The 23,767-nt window shown below is 42.6% G+C and overlaps 1 protein-coding gene across 1 annotated transcript in view; it reads left to right on the top strand.

Annotated features, from left to right (window-relative positions):
* LOC125000172 overlaps positions 1-23,215 on the top strand; it is a 46,198-nt gene extending 22,983 nt beyond the window's left edge. The window contains exons 7-12 of the mRNA XM_047575568.1: positions 640-849; positions 13,962-14,032; positions 14,211-14,321; positions 14,400-14,497; positions 20,199-20,268; positions 21,136-23,215. Coding sequence (XP_047431524.1) covers positions 640-849; positions 13,962-14,032; positions 14,211-14,321; positions 14,400-14,497; positions 20,199-20,268; positions 21,136-21,378 — 803 coding nt within the window. The 3' untranslated portion in view covers positions 21,379-23,215. The remainder of the gene's footprint in view (positions 1-639; positions 850-13,961; positions 14,033-14,210; positions 14,322-14,399; positions 14,498-20,198; positions 20,269-21,135) is intronic.
* Positions 23,216-23,767: the final 552 nt, after the last annotated feature.

Raw genomic sequence — 23,767 nt, 5'->3', positions numbered from 1 at the left:
TCCATCAATCTGGGACCACGACCTCTGCGCGCTCACCGGCCCGGGACAGACGAATGAACGCCGCCGCGTTCAGGGAGGCCTCAATGAATCCGCTGGTCAGGCTTTCTCCTCCTAATGGATGGAAACCATCTCCAGATGTATCACGTTTTGAATTATCGCTCATGCGCTAACACACGAAGCACAAGTGTTCGCAAAGGTGGAGCGAAGAAAAGACTCAAATGGAAACTGTTACAAAAGACAATCCGAGGCTTCTTTAAGCTGGAGTCTGCATTGATGGTTCCCTTTGTCTCTGCGCTTCCACACTAAGAAGTGTATTCTGTGGACTTTGTGTTCAGAGATAATGGGGCTCTTAATTGGCCGGCCAGTGGTAAAATGGAAGTTTGAGGAACAACGTCCGGCTCTTTAGTGAAGCTTCGAAAAGGACTGAGAGGAGATGTGACTGTGGCATTTAAGAGAACAATGTGATGAGAACTAGTGTTTAGAAAAGTACTGGAAATGGATTTTAGTGCTTTTTTACTAAGTGGCTACTTCCACATAGATGATCATGAATACGAATGTGTTTGCTCTTCTTCGAGATTAGGATAATTGTGGTGTTAAAATGTAAAAAAGTAACTTTTTGTTTTTTTTGTCTTGTTCCAGGTTCTCACACAGATGAGGAGGAAGCCAGAAGTTACCCAGAATGGAGCGACCGAGCTGAGCCGTCGGACGGAGGGAGGAACAACGAGACCGAAGACAAGGAGCGGAGGATGGAGGAGAGGAAGACGAAGGTCCTGAAGGTGCTCTCCAAACTGGAGGAGGACACACCTCGTCAGAGCAAAAGCAGCAAAGGACGCTCCGACTTCGAGGACTGTGAGTTCAGGCTGATTTGATTGTGCACATTGAGCACATTGAAAGCACAGAAGTGCAGCAGTTCCTCAAATGTCAACTTGATACCCACCAGGGGCGTCACTAGGTTTTAAGCCCCCCCGTACGTAACCTACGTACGTAGCCTACGCCTTCTAACAGATTTATGATCATAAGTTAAGTTACCGTACAGAATTATATTATATAATCTTTAATTTAAACTCTTATTCTAGCCACTTTACTTTGAATTTGTTGCCACTTTTTTGTAAAAATAATTTAAAAGATAAATAAATAAATAAAACACCAAATTATTTAGGGGGGTTTAAGAATAAAACAGACGCCAGTGATACCCACAGACCTGGTGGTGACATTTGGTGGGGGTGCTAACAAATGCATAATACAGAATAAATAGTGAACACAGCAGCAAAAGGAACATCCCCAACAATACACACAGTTACATCGTTTACAGGCACATTATTTTTTTTTACTGCTCTACATCGGTGGTTCTCAACTGGTCTGACTTCAGGACCCATTAATCACCCCTTAACACCAAGATTTGACTCAAATCAAAGAGGATTTTCATCTTCTCGTGCAGAAGAACGTGAGTCAAATGTTTCAAACATACAGTTCCTCGTTGGGACCAGGCTGCATCTCAAAACAGAAAAGTGAATTAGTGGCTTCACTTGCTGTTAGCCAGTCACAAACACAGAACTTACAATTTTAACCGTTTGTCCCTTTGAGTTATTGCAGCATCGTTTGGCCGATGTGATCCAAGCATCTTAACTTCCAACTTTTCCTCCAAGGACATTGAGGAAAATGAATTATAAATCAAGTGCTCCACCTCGTTCATGCTAACGGCGCCATAGCTGAACTTCTTCTCCCTCCTCCCACTGTGACACCAGCAGCACTTTAGACCAATGACCTGAGGCTGACTGGATTTAGCCAATCAGTGAATGACGGGGGCGTGGCTAACACCTGTCAATCACTTACAAGAATTATATAAATGGAACTGACCTGGGGCTGTAATAAATCAACCCATTTAGAGATATTCTATGTTTTTCTTTTGACTTCTTGGTTCTTGGTGTTGCTACCACCAAAACTTAAAACAATCCATTATAAGTTATTTAAAACAATAATTTTCTCATCTTTTTTTGTGTTAGCTTGGGAGGGCTTAGTCGTAATAGCTCATTTATACCAGCCATCCCTGATGTCAAGACTTAAAGTTGTGCATAACTGAGTGAGAGGTGTACCTGCCCTCACAGGTTCTTTTTCTCACCTCCACATCTTTGACCACATTAAGCATCAAAACCAAGGAACCGAATGTTCAGAGTAAAAATCAACCACTGAGAACTCGAAGAAATGAGAAGAAAGGTGCAGAAAAGTTTGAACTGCATTATACAACCTCAAAATAGATTAAGACATCAAACACAAAAAGTGCAAATAAAAGAAAAGAAATCTCCCCAAAATGCAATTTTAATACGTCATATAGATACTTTATTTATTATATTGAAGCTAACGTTAATTTTCTTGACGTCATTCCAAACTGGTAGCTCATTGGATAGCTAGCCAGCTTCTCAAATCTGTGGTTAAATAAAAACATTTCTTCCAATAGAGTCTGCAGTATGAAAACGTGTTGGTTCCATCTCCTTTTTGAGACTCCAGCAGAGGTTCAGCACAACCAGACGTCAACTGTGCAGAGTCTCGAACTTAAAAAAACCCCAAAAAAAAACAAATGTTAAGTGTTGACTCTTAGCAATTAGATGTTTAAACACTACGTCCTCCTGCCAACTCTCTTCGCCTCCTTTTCACACAATTGGCAATTCAGCAAAAAAAAAAAAAACACAAACACATTCACAAACACTCCTCTCAGCTCTAAAAAAAATTTACCCTCAATTACAGCACTTGATTTTTTTTATTTTTTTTTGGAAAACAGGAGGAGTTCTAGTCAGGAGTTCTCCAGTTTCCCTCAAGTGCCTCATTTCTGGCATCCAAGCCTTTGTGCGAGCGCCGGGGCTGGCGGGTCCGACAATAGGCGTCCACACCTAAGGTCAAGGCTGAGAGGCCGGGCCCTCGGCGCAGGTCAGTCGGGTCAGAGTTAACCCGTGAGCGCTGGCAGCGATGAATGGCGCTGATTGGACAGGTTACTTCAGACGGTAATCAAGCAGGATGGAGGAGCCTGCAGCTGGCCGGGCTGCTCTGCAGCGAAGGCTATTAGACGGCTTTTGTGCTGGTACAGGAGTGAGGGCTGAGGTTTATGTGAGTGTCTCCTTTTATTTTTTTGTGGAAAAACGACGACAATTTTTGCAAAGTGATGTAATCTCGGTCGCAGCTCATTATAGTCGTAAAATTCCTCATATCACTAAACCTGCAGTGATTTGATTTGTGTTATTTATTAAGACAAAGACCCTTCGGTGATTGTGCACGTGTAGGCGTGGTGCGTTTCCAAAGACTGTCCTGGTACAGTGTGTCGTTTATTCATTCTTTCCCCCCTGTTTTCTCGTGTTTATCTCATGTGCGATTTTGTGTTTGCACAAAAAGTGTTTGTTTGTCTCGTCTGGGCTCTCACAAGCGCGGCCCCTCATTAGTGTCTGAAAAGAGCGTGCGGGGCATAATTGGTCCTGTTTGGTCCGACGCCGACCGCACGCCAAAGGATTTCCCAAAATCCACACACACACAAACATGCGACTACACACCTATAACTTCCCGTTACTCTATCGCCCGTCTTCTGTTCCAGCCCACACACAACCCTCCTGGTTGTCATTAGTCATTCTGCAGAGACGGGGGAAAGCAAAGAGAGCGTGTACAAAGGAAACAGAGGTAATTATGTGCTCAGGACGAGGTGAGTCGTGTCAAAACAGCTCCCGTTGTAGACATGTGATAAAGTGGTGACTGCATCAATGAGCTGCTCTTTAAACTTCTGGTTTAAAGAGGTGTTATGATGAATGTTAAACTGTTGAAACGACATGTGGCATGTCGGTAATTTAACACTAATTAATTCATTTTTATAACCTTGTATAGGTAGATTCCCTCCCATTGTTTTAAATCAATCGTAGCTACTGTTGCGATGCTAATTTCAAGCTGCAGTAGATCTCACGAGTCATTATTAGATGGCTTTCCACGTAATTACATGAAATTATTAATCACGTCCAGTGTCAGTTTACACATTAGCATGTTCACAATCTTATTGCGCATATACGTTAGCTTTTATATTAGCAGTGCATGACTCAGCTTGACTCCTGGCTAAATTAAAAAATGGTCAATGAGTCATTTTAACACGTGAGTTATATATTATCCATCCCTGTACAGTTGTCAAGAATGGAGAAGATGACTGTAGTTGGAGGTCTGTGAAGATTGACCAGAGTGGTATATTTAAACTTTTAATCCAACTTTATTCTCTGTTATTGCCACTTCTCTATGGGTGAATATGGGTTAGATGTATCTAACATGGCGCCCGTGAAACACGTGACCAGCTAAGAACCAATCAGGATAGAGGAATAGCTCTGGGATTAACTTGCATTTGGAGCCTCTAGTGGCTGAGTAAGAGTACTGCAGGACGTAGATGACGTAACCTACGTACGTAGCCGTTTATGCTTGTGCACTGGTCATTCTGTAAAAAACGCCACCCAAATGCCAGCCTTTCCTCGATGTGTTCCATCTTTATTGATCCAAACCCATCAATTCAGAGAAGCAGCCGGAAATACTAAAGCGGAAACATGCTACTACCAAGAGAACCAATAACCACTCTTTTTGTGCGTCGCAGCAGCTCGTAGTGTACTTTTCTGTGGAGGAGCACGTCAGACTACAGCTTTAAAGTCTGTGTAAATTGGTGTAGAAGCCAAACCACCTATAAGTTAGTTAATTAAGAATAATACACTTATGCAGATGATGTTATGATGTATGCTGTCTATAAAAAAAAAGGCTCAAAACCTAATCGGTTTGCACAAAATGAACTTTCTCTTTCTTTCTGAGAGCAGTGGATGAAGCAGGCTGTAAGGCAGTGGTGATTTCCTTTGTGTTGCCACAGAGTGCTTGTTAACCAGCCATTGACTGGCGTGTTGCGAGTGACTCTGTGGGCTGTGGTCTCTGATGAATATCAATGTTGGTATGGAACACCTGCCGGCCTTGGAGCCAGCCTGCCTTTTGACCCCACCCAGTAACACCGTCTCCACCACCACCACCACCAGCAGCATTAGCAGCAGCAGCAACTCACAATACTGTCGACTAATTGTGGGTGGAGGTGGAACAGTTTATTTCCAAAGAGCTGATGATCTATAAGAGGAAAAATAGAGCCGGCCCAAATGAGCAAGAAAGATCAGTCCGTGTCATGGCAATAGTGTGAGGTGTGTGTTTGTGTGTGTGTGTGTGTGTGTGTGTGTGTGTGTGTGTGTGTGTGTGTGCAGGGGCATGTTCCTAGTGTGTTTGTGTGTTCAGGTACAGTGCCTTTATGTTGCCCCTGTTTGCTCAGCCTTTTTAGTCTGGAATACCTCTATGTATTTACCACCCAGTCCAAAATGACTGGGCAAACAAACAGCGCGCCTATTGATGAGCAGCGGCGCAAACTATGCCCCGTTGTATTCACAAGAGAAGAGAAGGGAAAAAAAAAAAAAGGGTAAGAGGTAGAGGGAGCGAGAGCAAGTAAATCTGTCAAAGAGTCTATTATACGATGTCCAAACAGAGAGTCGCCCTCCACAATGGCCTTATTAATGGCACAATGTCAAGGAGCGGCGGGGCAATAATAGCAGATGATTTCGCTTTGTGGGGTTATCTCTATAGGGATCTGGTGTATATGCAGTAAAGCAGATGATTTGGACTCTGGGGGACGTATCAGAGAGGATCTGCGGCAGGAGTTGATTGGTGGTAGGCGTGTGTATGTTGTGGTTTGCGGTGAGGCCGATGGCGTGCAGCCAAAGAGTGTGGCCACTACGTGTGTCTTTGTTTGTTTTCCTACCAAAGCTTTAAACACCCCCCCCCTTTCCAACACACACACACACACACACTCATACACACACCACCCAACCCCACAGCACACGCACAAACCCACACTTTTTCTTTTTTTTTTTGGAGGGGGGAGGAGTTTTGTGTTCGTGCAGCGACAACAACGCCTGCAGGAGAATGCTGCCAAATACTGTCACCCTGTTTTACATTGTTGTACCCGCTCAGGAAGAAACCGGCAAATTCTGCCCTGACAAAAAAAAAAAAAAAAAAAAAAAAAAACAATGTTTGTGGACAATTCACTGCTCACCTGCCTCTGTCTGCTGAATTCACACATAGGTGCGTCTTTATAATGTGGCGCAACGTGAATTTGTTTACTGTCTGGAGCTAAATACACAACATTAGTCAGAAAACAGCTCATCTTACTTGGATGTGATCAGTCGTAACCTCTGCAGTGCACCACACGTGACATTGATCAACAAGTAGAAGGCACAAATACACAGGTGACAAACTTTAGACTTGAGTGGTTACTGACATCCTCGAAGATGTGCAAGCTGTAATTGCTTGGCAAATGGTCATGTATGTACTGATGACAAAGTTTCTAATGTGTTTTTATCACACTAACAGACACAACTAGACTTATTTAACCACAACTGATGCAATGAGGAGCTTCTCATTTCTTAAACAACCACGTGGAAAAGATGTTTGAGACTACTACTAAAAGGTTAAAGGGTTAAAAACTGTCCAATGCATTAGTGAAAACTGGAATGATAGTAAGACATCTTTTCAGACATCTTCCCGGAAGAAATGTGAAAACAATCCCGATCAAAAAGAAAAGCAGCTGCAGAACTCAGGGCCGTGTTTAATAGCGAAAGTAAAAGCATTTCCACATGAACAATGTGAAGGGAACTCAAGGGACGGGGACTGAACAGCTGTGTAGCCTTAAGAAAACCACTAGTGAGTGAGGCTAACCGGGAAAAAAAGGCTTAAATTTGCTGGGGAGCATAAATATTACGTTTATTTCATTTATATAGCACCTTAAAAAGCAAAGAGCATTTGCACCAAAGTGCTTCGCATTCAACATGTCATTATAAATGTGCAACCCAAGGTGACCAGATGAGAAAATAAAACAAATCAAATGCCACTGAAAGCAAGGAAATAAAGATGAGTATTGAGGTGCTTCTTAAAAGTCAGAATTCCTAATAGTCTCTGGGAAGCTGGTCCACCAACATTATGCTCAAAGAACCAGGTTATTCCAAGGTGACAATGCCGGGATTCATTGAGCTCAAACTGTGAAACAGTGGTTCAGGGAGCGTGGATGGATTGGCCGCCACAGACTCACAGAGAATATTTAGGATGTCCTTTTTAATTTTTGGGCAAAGGCAGTGTATAAATCAACTGCTTTGTCAGTCTGAGTCCAGTATGTTTCCCGTAAACACTTTCGTCGGATAAGATCTCGATCTGTACCTTTCATGTGGAGCCCGTTCAGGACGCACAACAATGCCTCATTCTATACTATTGTGAAACGACACGCCTGGCCTCGTTTAAAAGTCTGCGCCCGTGCTCAGACCTCTCGCCTCCTTATCTCCTGGACCCACGCTCCATATTTTTACAGCTTCTTTTCACACTGAGGTAGTAGATATTTAAGAATGAAACCCATCTAAACATGACATAAACCTACCTCTCATTTACACTCCGGTAAACGCTCTGTTTATGTGTGTGTGTGGAGGCATTCTGCTCTAGATTTGTGCTCTTAATCACGTATTTTAAGTCCGTATATGTGGGGCGCGTAGCACTATTAAAAAAAGGGGGTCACCTCTCTCTCCGCCGCTGAATGTGACCTTTGTTGAAGGAATTACGGGACAGTCTATACAGTGTGAAGATGAGCATAGACAAAAGTCTGGGATTAAGCGGGAAAGAAAAACAAAATGAACACGTTAGGACGAAACACAATGGACCCCTTCTGGGCTCTCGCATTGTTTCACAGAGATGCCTTTTTTTTTTTTTTAGTGTGTGTGCGTGTAGGTGCACACAAATAAACTTTGTGTTATAGTGTGTGTAGTGTACTGTAATCCCTGGTTTGGCGCAATGTGTTACACCTTCCTGTTACTGGTTTATGCTGCTCTAAATTAGAGGAGTTGTGTTGTTGTTTAGCATTAAAGGCACTCACATGATTCACAGACATTTAAATAAAACACAAAAATATGTACAGAGAAAATATAAATAATGTAATAATGTATATAAAGTGCAGTTCTGATAGTAAACAATATAAAGGCATATACACACCTGTGAAAACAATAAAATAAATAAATAAAATAAAATAACGTCCCGATAATGAAAGTTAAGATTAGATCTTCTCAGTTTCAATAAATATTAACATCATATTATTTAACTTTTCTTGCAACTTTCCAACTTTGCCCAAATCAAGCCTCTAAATGTGCAGAATTACTATTTGTTTTCAAATTATCTAAACAGCTCCGGCCTTCGACGCTCGGCGCTACAGACACGTTTCAGTTGCTACCAAAAAAGCGTAGAATTCCGAGAAAGAAAATATAAATCATACACAGATGAGCACCGATAGCGGCCAGACGACAGACAGACAGACAGCCAGCCGTGTTTTTCATCCGTCAGCTGCAGACGTTGGAAACGACGTCCAAGTGTGTGTTAAATGAGTTGTGACCCGCGGCTGTTTGCCGCCTGTGGACCAGCGCAAGAGCAAGTGACTCTGCGAGAGAAAGGGAACAAAACAGAAAAACAAACGCCAGTGAAAGAGTGAACCTCCCTGCTCATCATCATCATGGCCCCATTCTTCCTCTCTCAATTGCAACTGAATCGCCTCGGTCTCATTACAGATTACGGCCTCAACAGAGTGACTCTCCCCTTTCTCTCGCCTTTCTCCACACAGTCCCTCTCTTGATTAACATTTTCTGCTAGGCTTCACACCAAAGGCACAACCTGTGCGCTTTAAAGCCAGGGTGAAAAAAAAGCCATCAAGCGCTGGAGTGGAATCAGATAAGGCTATCAGGCAGGAGGCTTTACTGCCTCGGCTTTGTCCTGCTCCTCCACCCGCCCTCGCTTCCTCCCTCAATCTCTCACTCCACTGCACCTTTTGTGCGGCTGATTCCCCGGCGGAGTGCTCCCCTCAGCCGGGGACCTCCGACCTCCTCCACCACCGTTTGTGTGAGCGCGGTACACGGCAGCAGAAAGAGCAGACGGGGCTGTGGTCAGGGCCGATTGGTGAAGGTGAACTCACCTCACAGACCAGACCTTAGGCTCAGACGGCAGAGATCTTTGCAACTTTTGTTTTGTGCGGCAGCAACAATGATTTTGATGCATTCAACAGAGCTCAGAGTTTGACTAAACTTCACTAAGTCCTTGAGGTTTATCGCTGCCTTCAAATAGTACTCGTAAATCTATGATGAACTCTTGAGAAAACTGCTCAGTTACCAAAGCTAACAGCTAATAGCAAGGCAACAACCAGGTCACTTAATGAAAGAAAGTCAAAGGCACAATGAAAGCATTAAAAACTGTAAAGAAAACTGTATCTAACATTTTTCCCCAACATATTCCCTTGCGATCCACTTTCATAATTTCTGAAATCTACCGTTCACATAGAACTTTCTTGTGATCACAATAAATCTGAACCCCATTTAAAGGGAGGAGAGAGCTGGTAACAGCAAAATAAATAAAGTAAAACGGCCTAAACTGCAGCATCAGAAATAGTTCTAATCTGAACTTTGCTCGTCATCTGGAACAAAATGTGTGTGTTAGAGGAAATCCAGTATTTCAAATGGAGCTCTTTTAAAGATTTGCTCTTCATCTTGGCCGAATGTCCACTGTAAATACCTGATTTAAACACAAATACAGCTAGAGCTAGCTAAATATATAGTGGAAACACATGCATTCAAGTAGGGACCCCCTACCTACTATATGTTCTATTTTAAACTCAACCTAGTGCTGTTTATAAATATACCATATTATTATCATTTTGCATTTAGTATTAAGTTATTCACAGGTTCAAATACTCATTTCAAACATGTTCAACAGTAGGGTGATAGTAATGTTTTCTGCCTCCATTTATCCCTTTACTAAAAAAGGTTGGACTTGTTTTAATGTGTAGTTGTGCAGTGTCAGCAGTGCAGAGACAATATCTTTTATATAAACTGAAAATAAAGCAGGTGCCCCTAGGGGTCCCGCAAGGATCTCTTGTGACACCTGCTTTATTTACAGTTGATATAAATGATATTGTCTCTGCACTGCTGACACTGCACAACTTGCATCTGAGAACCTACAGCTCTCCATTATTACTCAAAATGCACTTATTGATTTAAAAGTGGTATTCAGTGCAAGTTAAACAAAGCAAAAGACAGTTTCCACGTTTCAACACTGAACAGTTGCTATATTGAAAGAGTCAAGTATAAATATTTTGGTATCTGGCTTGGTGAGTCATTTACTTTTAAACATCACATTGAAAATTTTACCACGAAACTCAGGCAAAAACTTTTTTTTTACACAGAAATAGGTCCAGTTTCCCCTTCAACTCACTGGTTGAAGGGGACCCTCACTGGTCATTTACCACCAATGAGGGAAACCTCAACAATTTCCGAGACTTAAATATAGAATAATAATAATAATAATAAATGTCCAGTCAATCAAAGATTTTTTGCGACTCCCCTTCAGTATCTGATCTAGACTGTGAATATGTCCTAAAAGTAGTAATATTACATTATAAAAATACTCTATTACAGGTGGTAGTAGTAAATATGCAAAGTTTACAGAAACATTGTCACATCGTCTGCGTAACATGATACACAGCGACAGAATACTATACTATTAATACTGTACACTTAACCTCTATCACTTTATTTATAAAACACCATTCAAAGTTACAAAGTACCTTACGACAAAACAGAGTAAACATTAAATCTAATTCAATTTAATTTTATTCATACAGTGTCACAAATTTACACAAATTGTCTCAAGACGCTTTACAAAAACCCACCTGAAACCTCCAGAGCAGCCTGAAGGTGACGGTGGCAAGAAAAACCTGGAGCAAACCCTAGACATAAAAACAACAAAATAAGCTCATTCAAATAAAACAAGCGGGTAAAGGGAAGAAGAAATTTTAAAAGGTGACACCAGGGATTTGGACCAGCTGCCTTTAGTGACCAAGAGAGATTTTGAAACCAATCACGAGGCAAGGATCTGGCTGATAAGAGTTATGTAAATCAGAGATGAACATCAGCATCCTGACCATTCACGGCTTTAAGAACACGGTATCTGTGGAGTCTTGAAAGCTGATAATTCAGTTTTGGGGAAATTAAGGCCCTTAAAAAGTATTAAAAAGTCTTATTACAACCTTATGAGGGCTCAAAATTTGAAGGTGTTTTTTAGGTAAATTTTGACTTTAAGTTCAAAAACATTGAAAAAGTGTGAGAATTTATTAGTTTATTTAAAAAACAAAGATGAACCGGTAACATAGAAACTGGACTGGACAACAAAATTTATTTGTTGATGTATTTCTGTTAACTTTAAGCACTATTAGCGCAGTAAAAATGCGTTAATAGTGTCTTAACAAGGAAAGCAGGTAGAAATCTTTTTCCTTGTGTTTTGTTTTGCTCAACAAAACAAAAGTATTTCTTATCCGATTATTCATTTAATAGATGGAATAATTGTTAAGTATATGCATTAAACTAGTTTTGAGTTCATGGAAGTGTTATACAAGTGTTCATACACTTATTTGAATTATATTGTATGATAGTGGTCTGTAGTTTTTATCGTGAACTAAAACTGTAAAGTTAAAGTGTAAGTGATGTAAGTGGTATTAAAAAATATTGAAAAGGCCTTGAAAAGGTCTTAAAAATGTACTGAAATTAACCTCAACTTTCCTGTATATACCAAACATTGGTTTAATGTGATCTCGTCTTAGTGCCAGGGAAATATTCAAGAATAAAGTGCATGTAACTACATCTCCAAAAGATATTCTATGACATTCAAAGTGAAACTATTTGACTACAGTTGGACGCCTCTTGTCAATGAGTGTATAACCTCGCTTATTATTATAAAATCTATTTTCATGCTAGTGTCGTGGAGCTCACAGACATCACCAGAGGTCAGCCGCTAACTCCTCCAGATGGTCAGTGAACCTCAACCTCGCTGTGAAAAAGAGAAGGAGGATCCATTCACTGTGTCACACAAGGTGCCGGTTCACTCCAGCAGATTGACCGTTGCGCTCATCCAGCCACTGTGTGTCTTTTCAAGTGACTTTAAATCCCCCGGTCCAGACCCTCGTCCTCATCGCCCGTATTTGCAAACAGATGCGAAGAAGGCAGACCCGCGGGTTTTTTGATCAATCAAGCTTTAACAAGTCAAGTTGACTGGATGCGAATGTAACATTTTGCATGTGAAAGGACGAAGCCTGGTTTTGATTAGGCCTAAGCTGATAAATAGCGGATTCAAACAGCCCCCCTGCTATTGCGAAGAAACCCCAAAGGTCCAGAGGTTTAAGTCCAGACTGATATCAACTCTGTTGCTCCTCTTTCTTCTCCAGACCAATGAATAGATCCATTATTCAGTAGACTCATTCTCATCTCCTAAATTGAAGTGGCAGGAGCTTAAAAGAGCCATTTTCTAACCCCCGTTAGTCGCTGCCTCCTAAATTTTCCTACTGAAATATTCATGGTTTGTCTCATTCTGTGCCCCTTGTGTAATCATTGGTTTTCTATTTGAGCTAATTTATATCTAAAAAAAAAAAAAATCTGAGAGGGCTTGTAACACGTGTTCTAAAAAGTAACATTACAGTGGATATTTTTGGATATTTTTACAGATATATCCTCTACAAATAGGACAAAAAGTCAAAATTTTAACCCTTTTTTTTTCATTTTTTTAAAACTGTTTTCTACTGACGCTACATTGTCTTCTTACGATATTTTCCGCTTGAGGAATGCATGGCCTGGAACTTTTTTGGATTTAACGTGTTTTTTTTTTGGTTTTTTTTGTTTGTTTTGTGTAACTTTGGATGCATGTATACGTTTACAATGATATGCACTACCAGGCAGGCTACTGCTTGTTATGAGGTATAAAATACACAAGCTTTTCTTGAGAAACATTTGTACATTTGTAGTCAGAAAGTACAGTTTAGATGGATTCTCTGAACATTTCTTAGTTCCGTGCATCCCTTTCAGCTGTATCTAACAGTTATTATTATTATTATTATTATTATTATTATTATATATATATTTTTAAAGTCTATTCAGTCCCCAGGAGAAATCCTTTCTATGTATGTATGTTTATGTCAGGTAGGTTTATGTTTACGCCAGTTGCACGGCCACCCTACTGTTGCACATGAAATGAAAAATTAACATGTTTGAATAGCTTAATATTTAATGCAAAACAATAATAACCATGCATATTTATCTAGGCTGATCCCTGTGCTAATGAATACATGCATTCTAATTCAATGTACCTGCATTAAGGTTATAATGTTCACTTTATGTTGAACTGCATCAGAAAAGTAGGAATTTCAGTCTCTGTGGACTAATATGGGGATACAACACAATACTATTCAATAGCACTACAATCCACAGTCTCCAAAATTAAAAGCTGAACACCCCTGAATAGCCCCAACCTTCATGAAGCTGAAGATTTATTGCAGGATATTAGAAGGAACTGGCAGGCATTCATAATCCACCAGTTAGTAATCTGGTCTGTAAAATATCACAAATCTGTGAAAAGCTCAAGTCAAACTCAAATAATTTGCTCCCACACTGTACCTTTATTGTGATAAAGCAGAATAATGCGGTTCATTTCGGGGTCTTGACTGCTGCAGCTTCCCCAGCGTCTATTCATCTCACTTTCTGTCGTTATAAAAAGACCCAGCAGCCAAGTGCCAACTGGACGCCCTGTGAACCTCTCGCCCTGTATTGTCCCCCCTCCCCTGACCCCGGTGCGACCAGAGGAGAGAAATATTGCTCTAATCCACTCTGCACACACACACACACACACACACACACACATTCACACAATGAGAAACCTAATTTTGTCTCCGCGAGCTGGAAAATCACCTGCAATTAAAGAAGAAAAATGAAGATGCTGAGATTCGCCGTTGAGATTTGACGTCAGGTCTGTCTGTGGTTAACGTGGATTCTCCGAGCTCTGAACTTTTTGTTTTCTCCTCTTCTTTCCAGTCGACTTTTTGGCAAAGTATTGCATTTTCAGTCAAGAGAAGCTGGCCGAGTACAAAAGAGCTTTTGAAGCAGTAAGTGAAAGGGGATTTAAACCCTTTATATTCCCTTTCTCTTTCAGGATATTCAGTTTCACTCACTGTAATATGTTGCACTGCCTGTCAGACAGAAGGAGACAACCCCCCCTTCCCCCTCCACACAAAAGTAACAACAGTCAGAATGTTTTTCAGATTTTTCCATCTTTGTCTCCAGGAGGACAGCGACGCAGACGGCTACATCTCCTGCCTCCAGGTCCTCCTCGCTCTTAAAAGCATCATCCCTCCGGAGCTGCTCTCCGACGAAGAAGAGATCTACGTCTACAGGGTCGGGCCCTTTATCTCCACACTTTGAAACGCACACAATCATGACACTCACACGCTCTCTGTAACGTCCTTCTCTTAGATCTTGGAGATGGTCGACTTCAGAGTGACAGATGGCCTCGTGGACCTGAGGCTCTTTGCTGTGATTGCAAGTCTGGCCCAGAAAATAGCCTCCATGGAGTAAGTGGCCGCGGCAGACACGCTCCTCAGTGAGGCCGGGATGAGGAGTCACTGACCTCCCATAAATAAGGATAAGAGAGTGTACCCAAGTTTGTTCCGGCGATTTTGTCGTCGTGTGTGGGTCGCGCTTTGATCCTTGTCTCCTTGTGTCGTCTTAGAAGCATTTTTATAGAGTTCAAAGATGAGGTTTTTGATGTGATAATGGCATCGTATGCACCACACATCCATAAAAAAATTGAAATATGACCAGAATCTGACGAATTGACACCTCATCTTACAATAAAAATATATTCTAACATGGAAAGTTTTAGTGATTTTCAGGATATAATGTTAAAAATAACGACTAACAGGATGTTAAATTCATTCCACGGTGCTTACTAAATGCTAAGGTTGCATCCTTTTCTGTTTATTGAAATTTAAAAGTCAAATGTGACCCTTTATCGCAGGGATCTTCAACATTTTTCAAGCCACGGACCCTCAAACTGATGAAGAGATTGGGACCCCCCTACCTACTATATGTGTTCTATATTAAACTCAGCCTAGTTCTGTAAAATCTAATGTAAAATCTGATGAGTAACAAAAGTGCTAAATTAGATGGTAAAAAGGTGAATCTGAACAATTTTAGAGATGTTTTAGCCCGTTTATGTCCAGACTGTGTGTAAAAGGATGCCTTCGGTGAAACTTAAAGGAGAATATTTCCACAACCGATTAGTCAATTTTAATGACTGACACCTCTATTGACCAGTCAAAGTCTAGAAAATCGAACGCCATGCTCAATTTCACCGTAGCAACCACCAATGACAATCCAGAGCGAAGTAAACACAAAGAGCTGGAATATAACTTTTAATCACAAAACAGCAAAGGTTAGACAAACTTTATGATTTTGAGAATGTTATTTTCGCAACTCTTTGGCTTCTAGCTCTCTGAGTTTTTGTTGCACAGTGAAGAGACTGTTTGCCGTATTCGTGTTTTCATCGCATTCCCAGTCAGTTACTTGGGGTTTTATTTGTGTTTCATTTGGGTGGCAATGCCTCATTAAGGCGTTTAGATGAGTTTCTCCCCGTCATTTTGGTGTATGACATGTTCATGATGGTGCATGCTATAAATGCGTTTAGACCATCTGACGACAGGTTGAAGAAATGTCTAATCAACCAAAGGTTTTGCGATCCCCCTGCCATAGCTCCGCGGACCCCCTAGGGGTCACAGACCCCCTATTGAAGACCTGTGCTTTATTGCATTATGAATTTAACTCATAAATCCACAAGCTAACTAGCCTATATCTGAACGGATCAATGACACCTGCCTCTGCAGACTTTGACTCCATTAACGTGATTTATTGCAGTCAAGCACCTTTAAAACAAGAGTGGAGGATTACTTTGTTAAACCAGCTCATTAGTTCGAAGCTGAACAACAAGTACTTATTTTTGTGTGCGTTATCCCTGCAGCCATTGTAAGTTTCATTTTAAATGTTAAGACAGTTATCAAAGGGACAAAAAAATTAAGCTTTACCAACACTTATATCTACTAGAGAACGCTAACAGGAGTCTTTTCCATGAGTAGGACCCTCTTTCCACATTTGGAGGATTTGATGATTAATTTACTTTTAATTTGAGTGGTGAGACAAAATATGGAATTTAAGTAAAATTGTTCGTTAATTTGCATTAATTGCATTTAAAGAAAAAAAATATATGTATTTTTATTTATTTCTCTATTTATTTTCATTTTTTTCTGTTCAAGAGGCAGGCCCTGTGAACAAAATGAAAAGGGGGCCCCTAGATGACCACCCTTTATTTTCCAGTGACATCCATAAACCCTCTTAAGCCTTTGAAGGTCCTACAGTGGACCAACAACACTCCACAACCCCCTTCTTATCCCACCGATGATAGATTTCACTAGTTTGGACTCGAGCGGTAGCACATGTTTGTCTTTACCCATGAAAAAAGACAAAATAACTAATAACTTTTTTTTGTAAAAGACTTAAATCTTTGTAGTTCAGATGTCTCACTGGGAACCGGTTAGGGATGATTTTTTAGTGTATTGATGTTTTATTGATTGAATCTGATAATGTGAAAAAAGCCTCAAAATATACACGGTTTAATAATAGAGATAAGAATGTCCATCATACATATAGTGTATAATTTATATATATATATATATATATATATGTTTTATCTCTCATTCAAATTAAACTGAATCCAAAAATATTTTTAAAAAGATAAATCAGTTCCAGATTAAATTAAAGTTTAACCCTGTGAGACCCGGTGTCCTCATATGGGGACATTACGCTTTAGGTTTGTTACAGCTCATTCTGCTTCATTTACACCTGTTGTCCTCATAAGGAGACACTTTTGTCCACCATGTACTGGTAGTGAAGGGTCGATTTTCTAGTTTGATATGACGTGAAAATTTAACAAATTCAATTTCCTCAAATGGAATTTCCTCGTTTCCAATTCTGATTTTTGCATTAAAATAAACAGTTTTATATTTTCAAAAACTACTTCCAGTTCAAAGATGATGCTTAGTTTTTATACTTCTTAACTTTTTATACTTCTTATACCTCTTCTTCTTATACTTCTACTAATCCCAAATACCTAAAGATCTTAATCTTATCTTAAAGAAGTTAAAGTGGATTCCAAACAAGTGCTTGTGTCTCAGGAAGTTATATTTGTCCTGTTTAATGATAAACTGAATATTTAATTTCCTCACATTTTAGGAACCAAGTGGTCACGGAAACAATTAGCAGATTAAGTGACGACGGAAAACAACCGAACGCTGAACCCTGCGCTCGCTGGGCGAGACCTCGGGCCTCAGCGTCCCTGTGTCTCTACTTTATGCCCCATATGCCGCAGATTCCCACACACAGAGCTCCCTTCCTGCCCCGGGGTCCACAGCTTCCTACAGACAGGAGCGTGTGGAGCCAAGCCTGCTCCGGAGGTCCCCGGGGGTCAAGGCCTGCACCCGGAGCCCTCGCCCCTCAGTGAGAGCTCCCTCTCAGCGAGGACAGGGCCAGGGTCACGGGTCCTCTGATTTACGGCCAGCCCTTTGTGCCGAGGCCTGTAGACTGGCCGCCTCGCTGGCACGGAGGAGACCAGGGTGTCTGCTCTGTATAGAGGCAATTATAGTAATGATAATGAATGTCTCGTATTAAACCTCTTTCCACTAAAACTCCGTCTTTGGCCATTTAAATAATAGGAGGAGGGGAGATCAGCGTTCATAACGCCGCCTCCACGAACAAGGGGGGAAAACAAAAGCATCCTTCTGTCATCTCATCCCAACTGAACTAAATTGATCCTCTTACCTGTCTCGGTTAATCCTGTTGTCTCTAATCCGAGCTTAGAAATGAAACGCTGCAACAGTAGTTACACAATCAGCTCTTCTGATCGCATGAGGCTTAGAAATCTGAGGAGGTGTATCCCACATGTTCTTATATGTGCAGTTTTACCTCGCTCTAATTGCCCCCCTCCCTCCCTCCTCCACATCCTCCATTCTCTTTTCTTTCTGCACCGTCCGTCCCCCCTCATCTCATGTCTCTCGTCTCCTTCCTATCACCTTCTGTGCCTCTGCCGTCGTGGCCCTTGACTCGGCCCATCCCCCCGTTGTCCCCCTCGACGAGTCCACCTCACACGGAGCCACATTCCCTTGAAGGGGGGGGGTCCCGTCCCCGTCACGTGGTCTCCCAAGAAGCACATTGCTGCACAGTCATCGCTCTCGTCCCTGTGTTTTGTTTTAGTCGTCAGCGAGAGTTACCGCAAGTCATTCGGACTAAATGAGTCAGCGGGTGATTGTGGACCACCTAAACTCTATCTCCTCCTCCTCCTCCTCCTCCGACCACACACCGCAGCCCGCTCAAAATATCCCCCAAAACAGCTCTTTAATTCTGTCAGATCAAACTAGGTCAGGATGCATCCCTTCGCCCCCCCCGTCCCCGCCTCCCCAATGTGGAGGAGACCGCCAAAAAATTTTGGGCATTACGTAAGCGAGAAGTCTGCTGTGTTGCCCTCAGCGGGGTGCCACAAAAGAAAACGGGTTAGGCTGCTATTATCCGCCCCGCCGTCCATCACCGCCCCCCCCCCCCCCCCCCCCCAGCCCCTCGTTTACGCCGGGCCATTATCACGCCGGTGTCCACCACCAGCGTTTGGACTCTTTTACTGCAAACCAAGTGCAATTAATGATCATTAGCTGCCCCGTCTCGCCTCGTACCCATCAAGCCCCCGACTGAGCCCCCTGAGGTCGGAGGACGGGGGCCAATCGCGGGGGCCGGGGAGCGCTCATGCGTTCGGCTTGCACTCGGCGGGCCCATTCTTCGCTCTAACAGGCTGAGGAGGGGCTCATTAACACCGGGCCCTCGTTAGAGAGAAGACGGCCGTCGCTGTGCCACACGCTGGACAGGAGCGCTCTGTCCCACCACGGTCTCCTCCAATTATCCGAGCGGACCCAGATTTTCGTTGGGTCGGGCAAAGTTGTCACATTGCGCCAGAGCGTGCCTCCGCTCCGGTCGCTCCTCCTCCTCCTCCTCCTCCTCCTCCTCAAACCTCCACGCGAACCCGGCTCACCCCGCTTGCCCCCTTTGCTTCCCCCTCCCCCTCCATTCGCTCCCACCAAACCAAACCCAACACCCGCCGCCCCCGAAAAGCAGAGCAGTTTTTATCCGTTACTGTGGCGGGACGGCCCCGTGTGCCCACGCATTGTTTGGCAGGCAGGCCGCTGTGAGCAACCACAAAGGGCTCAGAACCCTTTACCATCATCATCTCTGCAAACACGGCGCAGCACCCGCCAAAAAATGACCCCGCCAAAAAATGACCCGCCAACACCACCAAACTTTTAACCACATGAGAGTGATTTAATTGTTTTTTTGTTTTTATTGTGGTTACTTGTTTGCTCAAATTTTAGTTTACGATTCGTTCCATTTGTACTCAGAATTTCCTAGGTCTGAGTTGGAATTTTCGACTGGAATTCACCTCGAAGTCGGACTTTTTACTCAGAAAGTCGTAGATTCCTCACTCTGCTGGAGTTGAGTGACCAAGATGGCCGCCCCGTGTGTAAACAGTAATTAGAAGCTCCTGTTCCGGTTATTAGCACTTCTGATTAGTTTTTGTTGCATTAAATCGGTCGTACAGACAGTATTTTTCCACATGCATGTGCTGAAATTCTGTTACAGCGTAATTTAAGTTTTTCATGTGTTATATGGGAACTACAAGCCCATGTCGCGCTAGCAACGGCTAAAAACAATAGCCTTACCTAAAATCAGAGCTAAACACCATCGTGGCAAACTGGGATTAATAGTGGATTTTTTCTAAAGTTAAATTAAATCAGGAGTCTTCAACGTTTTTCCGTAAATTTCTGCCTCATATGGTCTTGTAGATTTTATCACTCTAAATAATTCTAGTAAAAAACTCACGAGTTAGTTCAAGTTATCTGTTACATATAGAATTTGTGGAACCTAAATAGCATATATTTAGTTTAGCATTATAGCAATAATATTAGTTTATATGAAGTCATTTCTGATTATTTTTTAATTCACTCTGCACTAAAAAAAAAAAAAATGTAAATATTGATCAAGTTTCCACCGAATTATATTCAGGTCAGACCTTTCATTGTTTCCTGTAATGTAACGCACCATTAGCGTTAGAACAGTCTTCTGTGATTGTGTCTACAAAAATCATCCTTGGGGTTGTTTGAACTTTTTGTCTGTTTCTTCCAGTGAGTTTATGCGGTCGCTCATCAGCAGCATGGACCTGCGCTCTCTGGAAGTGAGGCTCTTCAAAGCGAAGGTAACGTGACCGCCGCGCGTCTACATACCTGAGTTTGCTTTCAGCGGGTTCTGCTCGGCTACCTCGACGCAACACGAGATTAACTCCCACATTAGTCACATTCGTGCCACAAACGCCGTCGCCGCCTCTCGTTTGATCGGCCCGCGGGTATAATTAGAATGAAATAAATCCTGGCTTTGAAGAGCAATTCCAAAGCATGCTTTACACAACAAGCTTCTTCTTCTTTTACATGTATATATATATATATATAAGAGGCACTCAGGCCTCATGCATAGAAATGAGGGAAGCGAGCCAGAGAGAGAAAGAGCGGGGCGCTTTTCCCTTTTCATAGATTAGCACGGCCTTAATCTCATTAAAGTGCCCAGCAGTGAACATGCCGTCCACTCCGCCCAGCCCTGTAATCAGCCCGAGACACACGGCTCATCTCAGATGGACCGGGACTAGCCTACCAGCTGGCCGCTCACAGGCAGGCCCGGCCCTCATTCATGCGAGGGAGCACTGAGCCCGTGAAAGGCAGGAGGAACATGAAAGCCTGTGGCCATGGGTGTGGAAACTGAACCCCTGGCCAGGTAGGAGAGGCTTTGTAATTACAAAGCTGTTAGGGATAGGGTTGTTAACTGGAGAGGCCGGTGAGGGGAATGGGCTAATTGCCAGAGGGATTATTCCCCCCACTTCCCCCAACAATTATTACCTAGGCTGCATTAACTGTGCAAACAGGTGCGTTCAAACAAGGCTAGAAACAGGCTGCGGTAATCTGAGGCTGCCCGAAGAGGGAGAGCAACACACCCACACACTCACCACGAAAACAAGTCCACAGCCAGATTTTCCTTGTTTTAAGTTTTTTTTTTTTATGTCCCTCATCATCAGCAACTCTTCCTGTTCCTCCTGGAGGAGCAGCAAGGAGCTCAGCCGGGCTTCATCAGCGCCGAGCAGCTGCTGCTGGAGCTGAAGGCCGGAGGGATCCGCCTGGAGCAGGAGGCGGCCATCAGGCTGGAGCTGCAGCACATCCCGCCCCTGGACCTGCTGGACTTCCTGGCCTACCTGCCGCTCTTCATGCTCATTCACAAGTCGGTCATCTCCAACCCCCTCGACGACTCCGGCGACCTCTGAGCTCGGTCGCTGCGCGGTGCACGGTTCAGGTATTGGCAGAGCTGTGTGAGAACGGAGAGGGTTCAGTTAAAGGGAGACGTCTTAAATGGATTAATTAACAATTCTGCTGCAGATTCTCCTGGTAGATCTGAAGGGAGTCTGAAACATAATCCTTTGGGGTCCAAACTTTATGACAAGACAAAATTACTCTTCTTCATATTTATTTTTGCAGAGGCTCCTTCTCAGTTAATCCCCTGTTGTATATATTTAAAAGTAAAGTCCTGTGCACCATGTCCTGGAGCTGCAGAGTGCTGTCTGTGGTCCTGAAACCTCCTGCAGCAGCTACATTTATTACTTTAAAACTCTTCGTAACTGCTCCGTGAGCGTTTTCTGATGCAACAAGTGCTTATTGTTCTGAAGCGAAAAACAGTATCAGAGCAGCAGCAGCAGCAGCAGCAGCAGCAGCAGAGATGTGAGCCGTTGTGCGCTTCCATCCAACTCAATCAACACTGATGAATGATATTCAGTGAGATACTCAACTAATGCAGTTTGGGTCATTGTTTTGCCTCGGCTTTGCCAATTAGACATGGCCGCGGTCTCCTGCCGTGTGTGCACGCTTGACAGACCGCCGCGGAGGAAAACATAATGGGCTCTGACAGGCAGCAAAGCAGGACTGTTAGATCAGGAACGTCCTGTAAGCGGCATATGTCGTCGCACGGAGCCCGGAGAGAAAAACTGTCAGAGCTGCTTTAGATGAACGCCTCCAGTCGAGGAGGGTTCGGGTTTACCTTGACGTCTACTGTCTCCACCCACAGCTGCAGCGTCTTTATTCAGGAGCCCAAAGAAGACATTCAAGTTCTTTAGAACGTCGTGAGTTCCTTCGTAAGGACGCTCTTAACTGGGGGATCTGCATCAGAACGTGTAATAAAATTAGTTTGATACGTTATTTTCCGATGAACTAAACAAACTCATCGTCATATGTGTCCTGGAGGTTCCTGCTGTGCTGCATTTTATCCACACTTTACGCAACTTTTGTCGTTTTTGTTCAAGTTGCAGGCAAAATATAAAGAAGAGACGCGAAACTGGAAGGTTGGGATGATACTTTCCTTGTGTTTGCGACTGGAAACATGTTTACGGAGTGAAAACTTTAATCACAGCAGAAAACTTGTACATTTTAAGTTTAGAAACTGTGCATGAAAACGTCTGTAGATGATTTTAAAACCTGTATCACATTATGGTCTGCAGGGTTGGAGGTGAGGATTTTAATTCTTTAATATCCTTCAATAACAACTTTTAAATAAAAACGTTTTGGATTCTTTAAGTTGAATCTAATGGTTATAATTATTTGAAGTGTCTGTACTTTCTGCATTTTCCAGTGAACCCTCTGACCTCACTCTCCGGCCCCCACTGTGGTCCATGAACCATCCTTTGAGAACCACTGAGCACTTGAGTTTTTTCTGCTTATTATTTCTCTGTGTGACCCAAATATTTTATCTGAAAATCAGAGTCTAATGTGATTTCTTGTATGTCAAAACCACTGCGCTAAAAATAAACAAATACAAATTAAAGCATCTTAACTTGAGCCACACACGGAAGCGTCTTTCTTTTCTTTTTTTTCTTTCTTCTTTTCTTTTCCCCCATTTTTTCCTCCCAGGTGGCGGCGGTTGTTCAGTGGCAGGCTGCCGTCAGGAGGCACACGCCAACAGCCAATTCAGCTCCGTGTCTCCACTCGACCACCATCCAGACCCCATTCACTCATTAAACCAGACACGCGTCCGGCTGCAGCCTCCGCCCTACCTGTCAAACTTAGTTGTGCAGAAACACAAGCTCTACCTCGCAATCTGGCCTCCGACGGGGGGACCAATCCGCTGAAATCACCCCCCTGCGTGTGTGTTCAGTTTAAAGGACGTTCCCGACCGAGGAAAATGTTTGTGCCACTCGGATCTTAAAGTAGAGACATTTATGTGCAGGTTTTGTTGCGTTGTGGACATTCAAAATAAAGTTTAGGTAGCTGCATCGCTCCTTTATTTTGTGGCGTCGTTCAGAATATGAGTCTTAACCAAAAAAAAAAGTTTTGTAAAAAACATTAGAACAATTTAAGCGGAGATACGCTTAGAAAATTTTGCTTTTACGCATTTGCGCAAAAAAGAAGAAAAAAAGTATATTATATATTGTGTCTTATGTGCTGTCCAGCAAAGAGAGCTGAGATCAGCATTAAGGGTCCAGAGATGGATCATTGACTAAAGGCTTTAATGAGCCACAGTGGCGTGAATTTCAAAAATGGAGCAAGAAAATATATCGTGCGTAAAATGTGCGGAAGTGTGCGTAAAAGTGGGCCTCGTATGTCCTCACATTCCAGCTTCATTGTTCCATCTTACTTTGTGTTTCAGTGCATTAACCACATGTTGGC

The sequence above is a fragment of the Mugil cephalus genome, chromosome 22 (genome assembly GCF_022458985.1).
Source record: "Mugil cephalus isolate CIBA_MC_2020 chromosome 22, CIBA_Mcephalus_1.1, whole genome shotgun sequence".
Taxonomy (NCBI): domain Eukaryota; kingdom Metazoa; phylum Chordata; class Actinopteri; order Mugiliformes; family Mugilidae; genus Mugil; species Mugil cephalus.
This window is presented reverse-complemented; position numbering and strand designations above follow the sequence as displayed.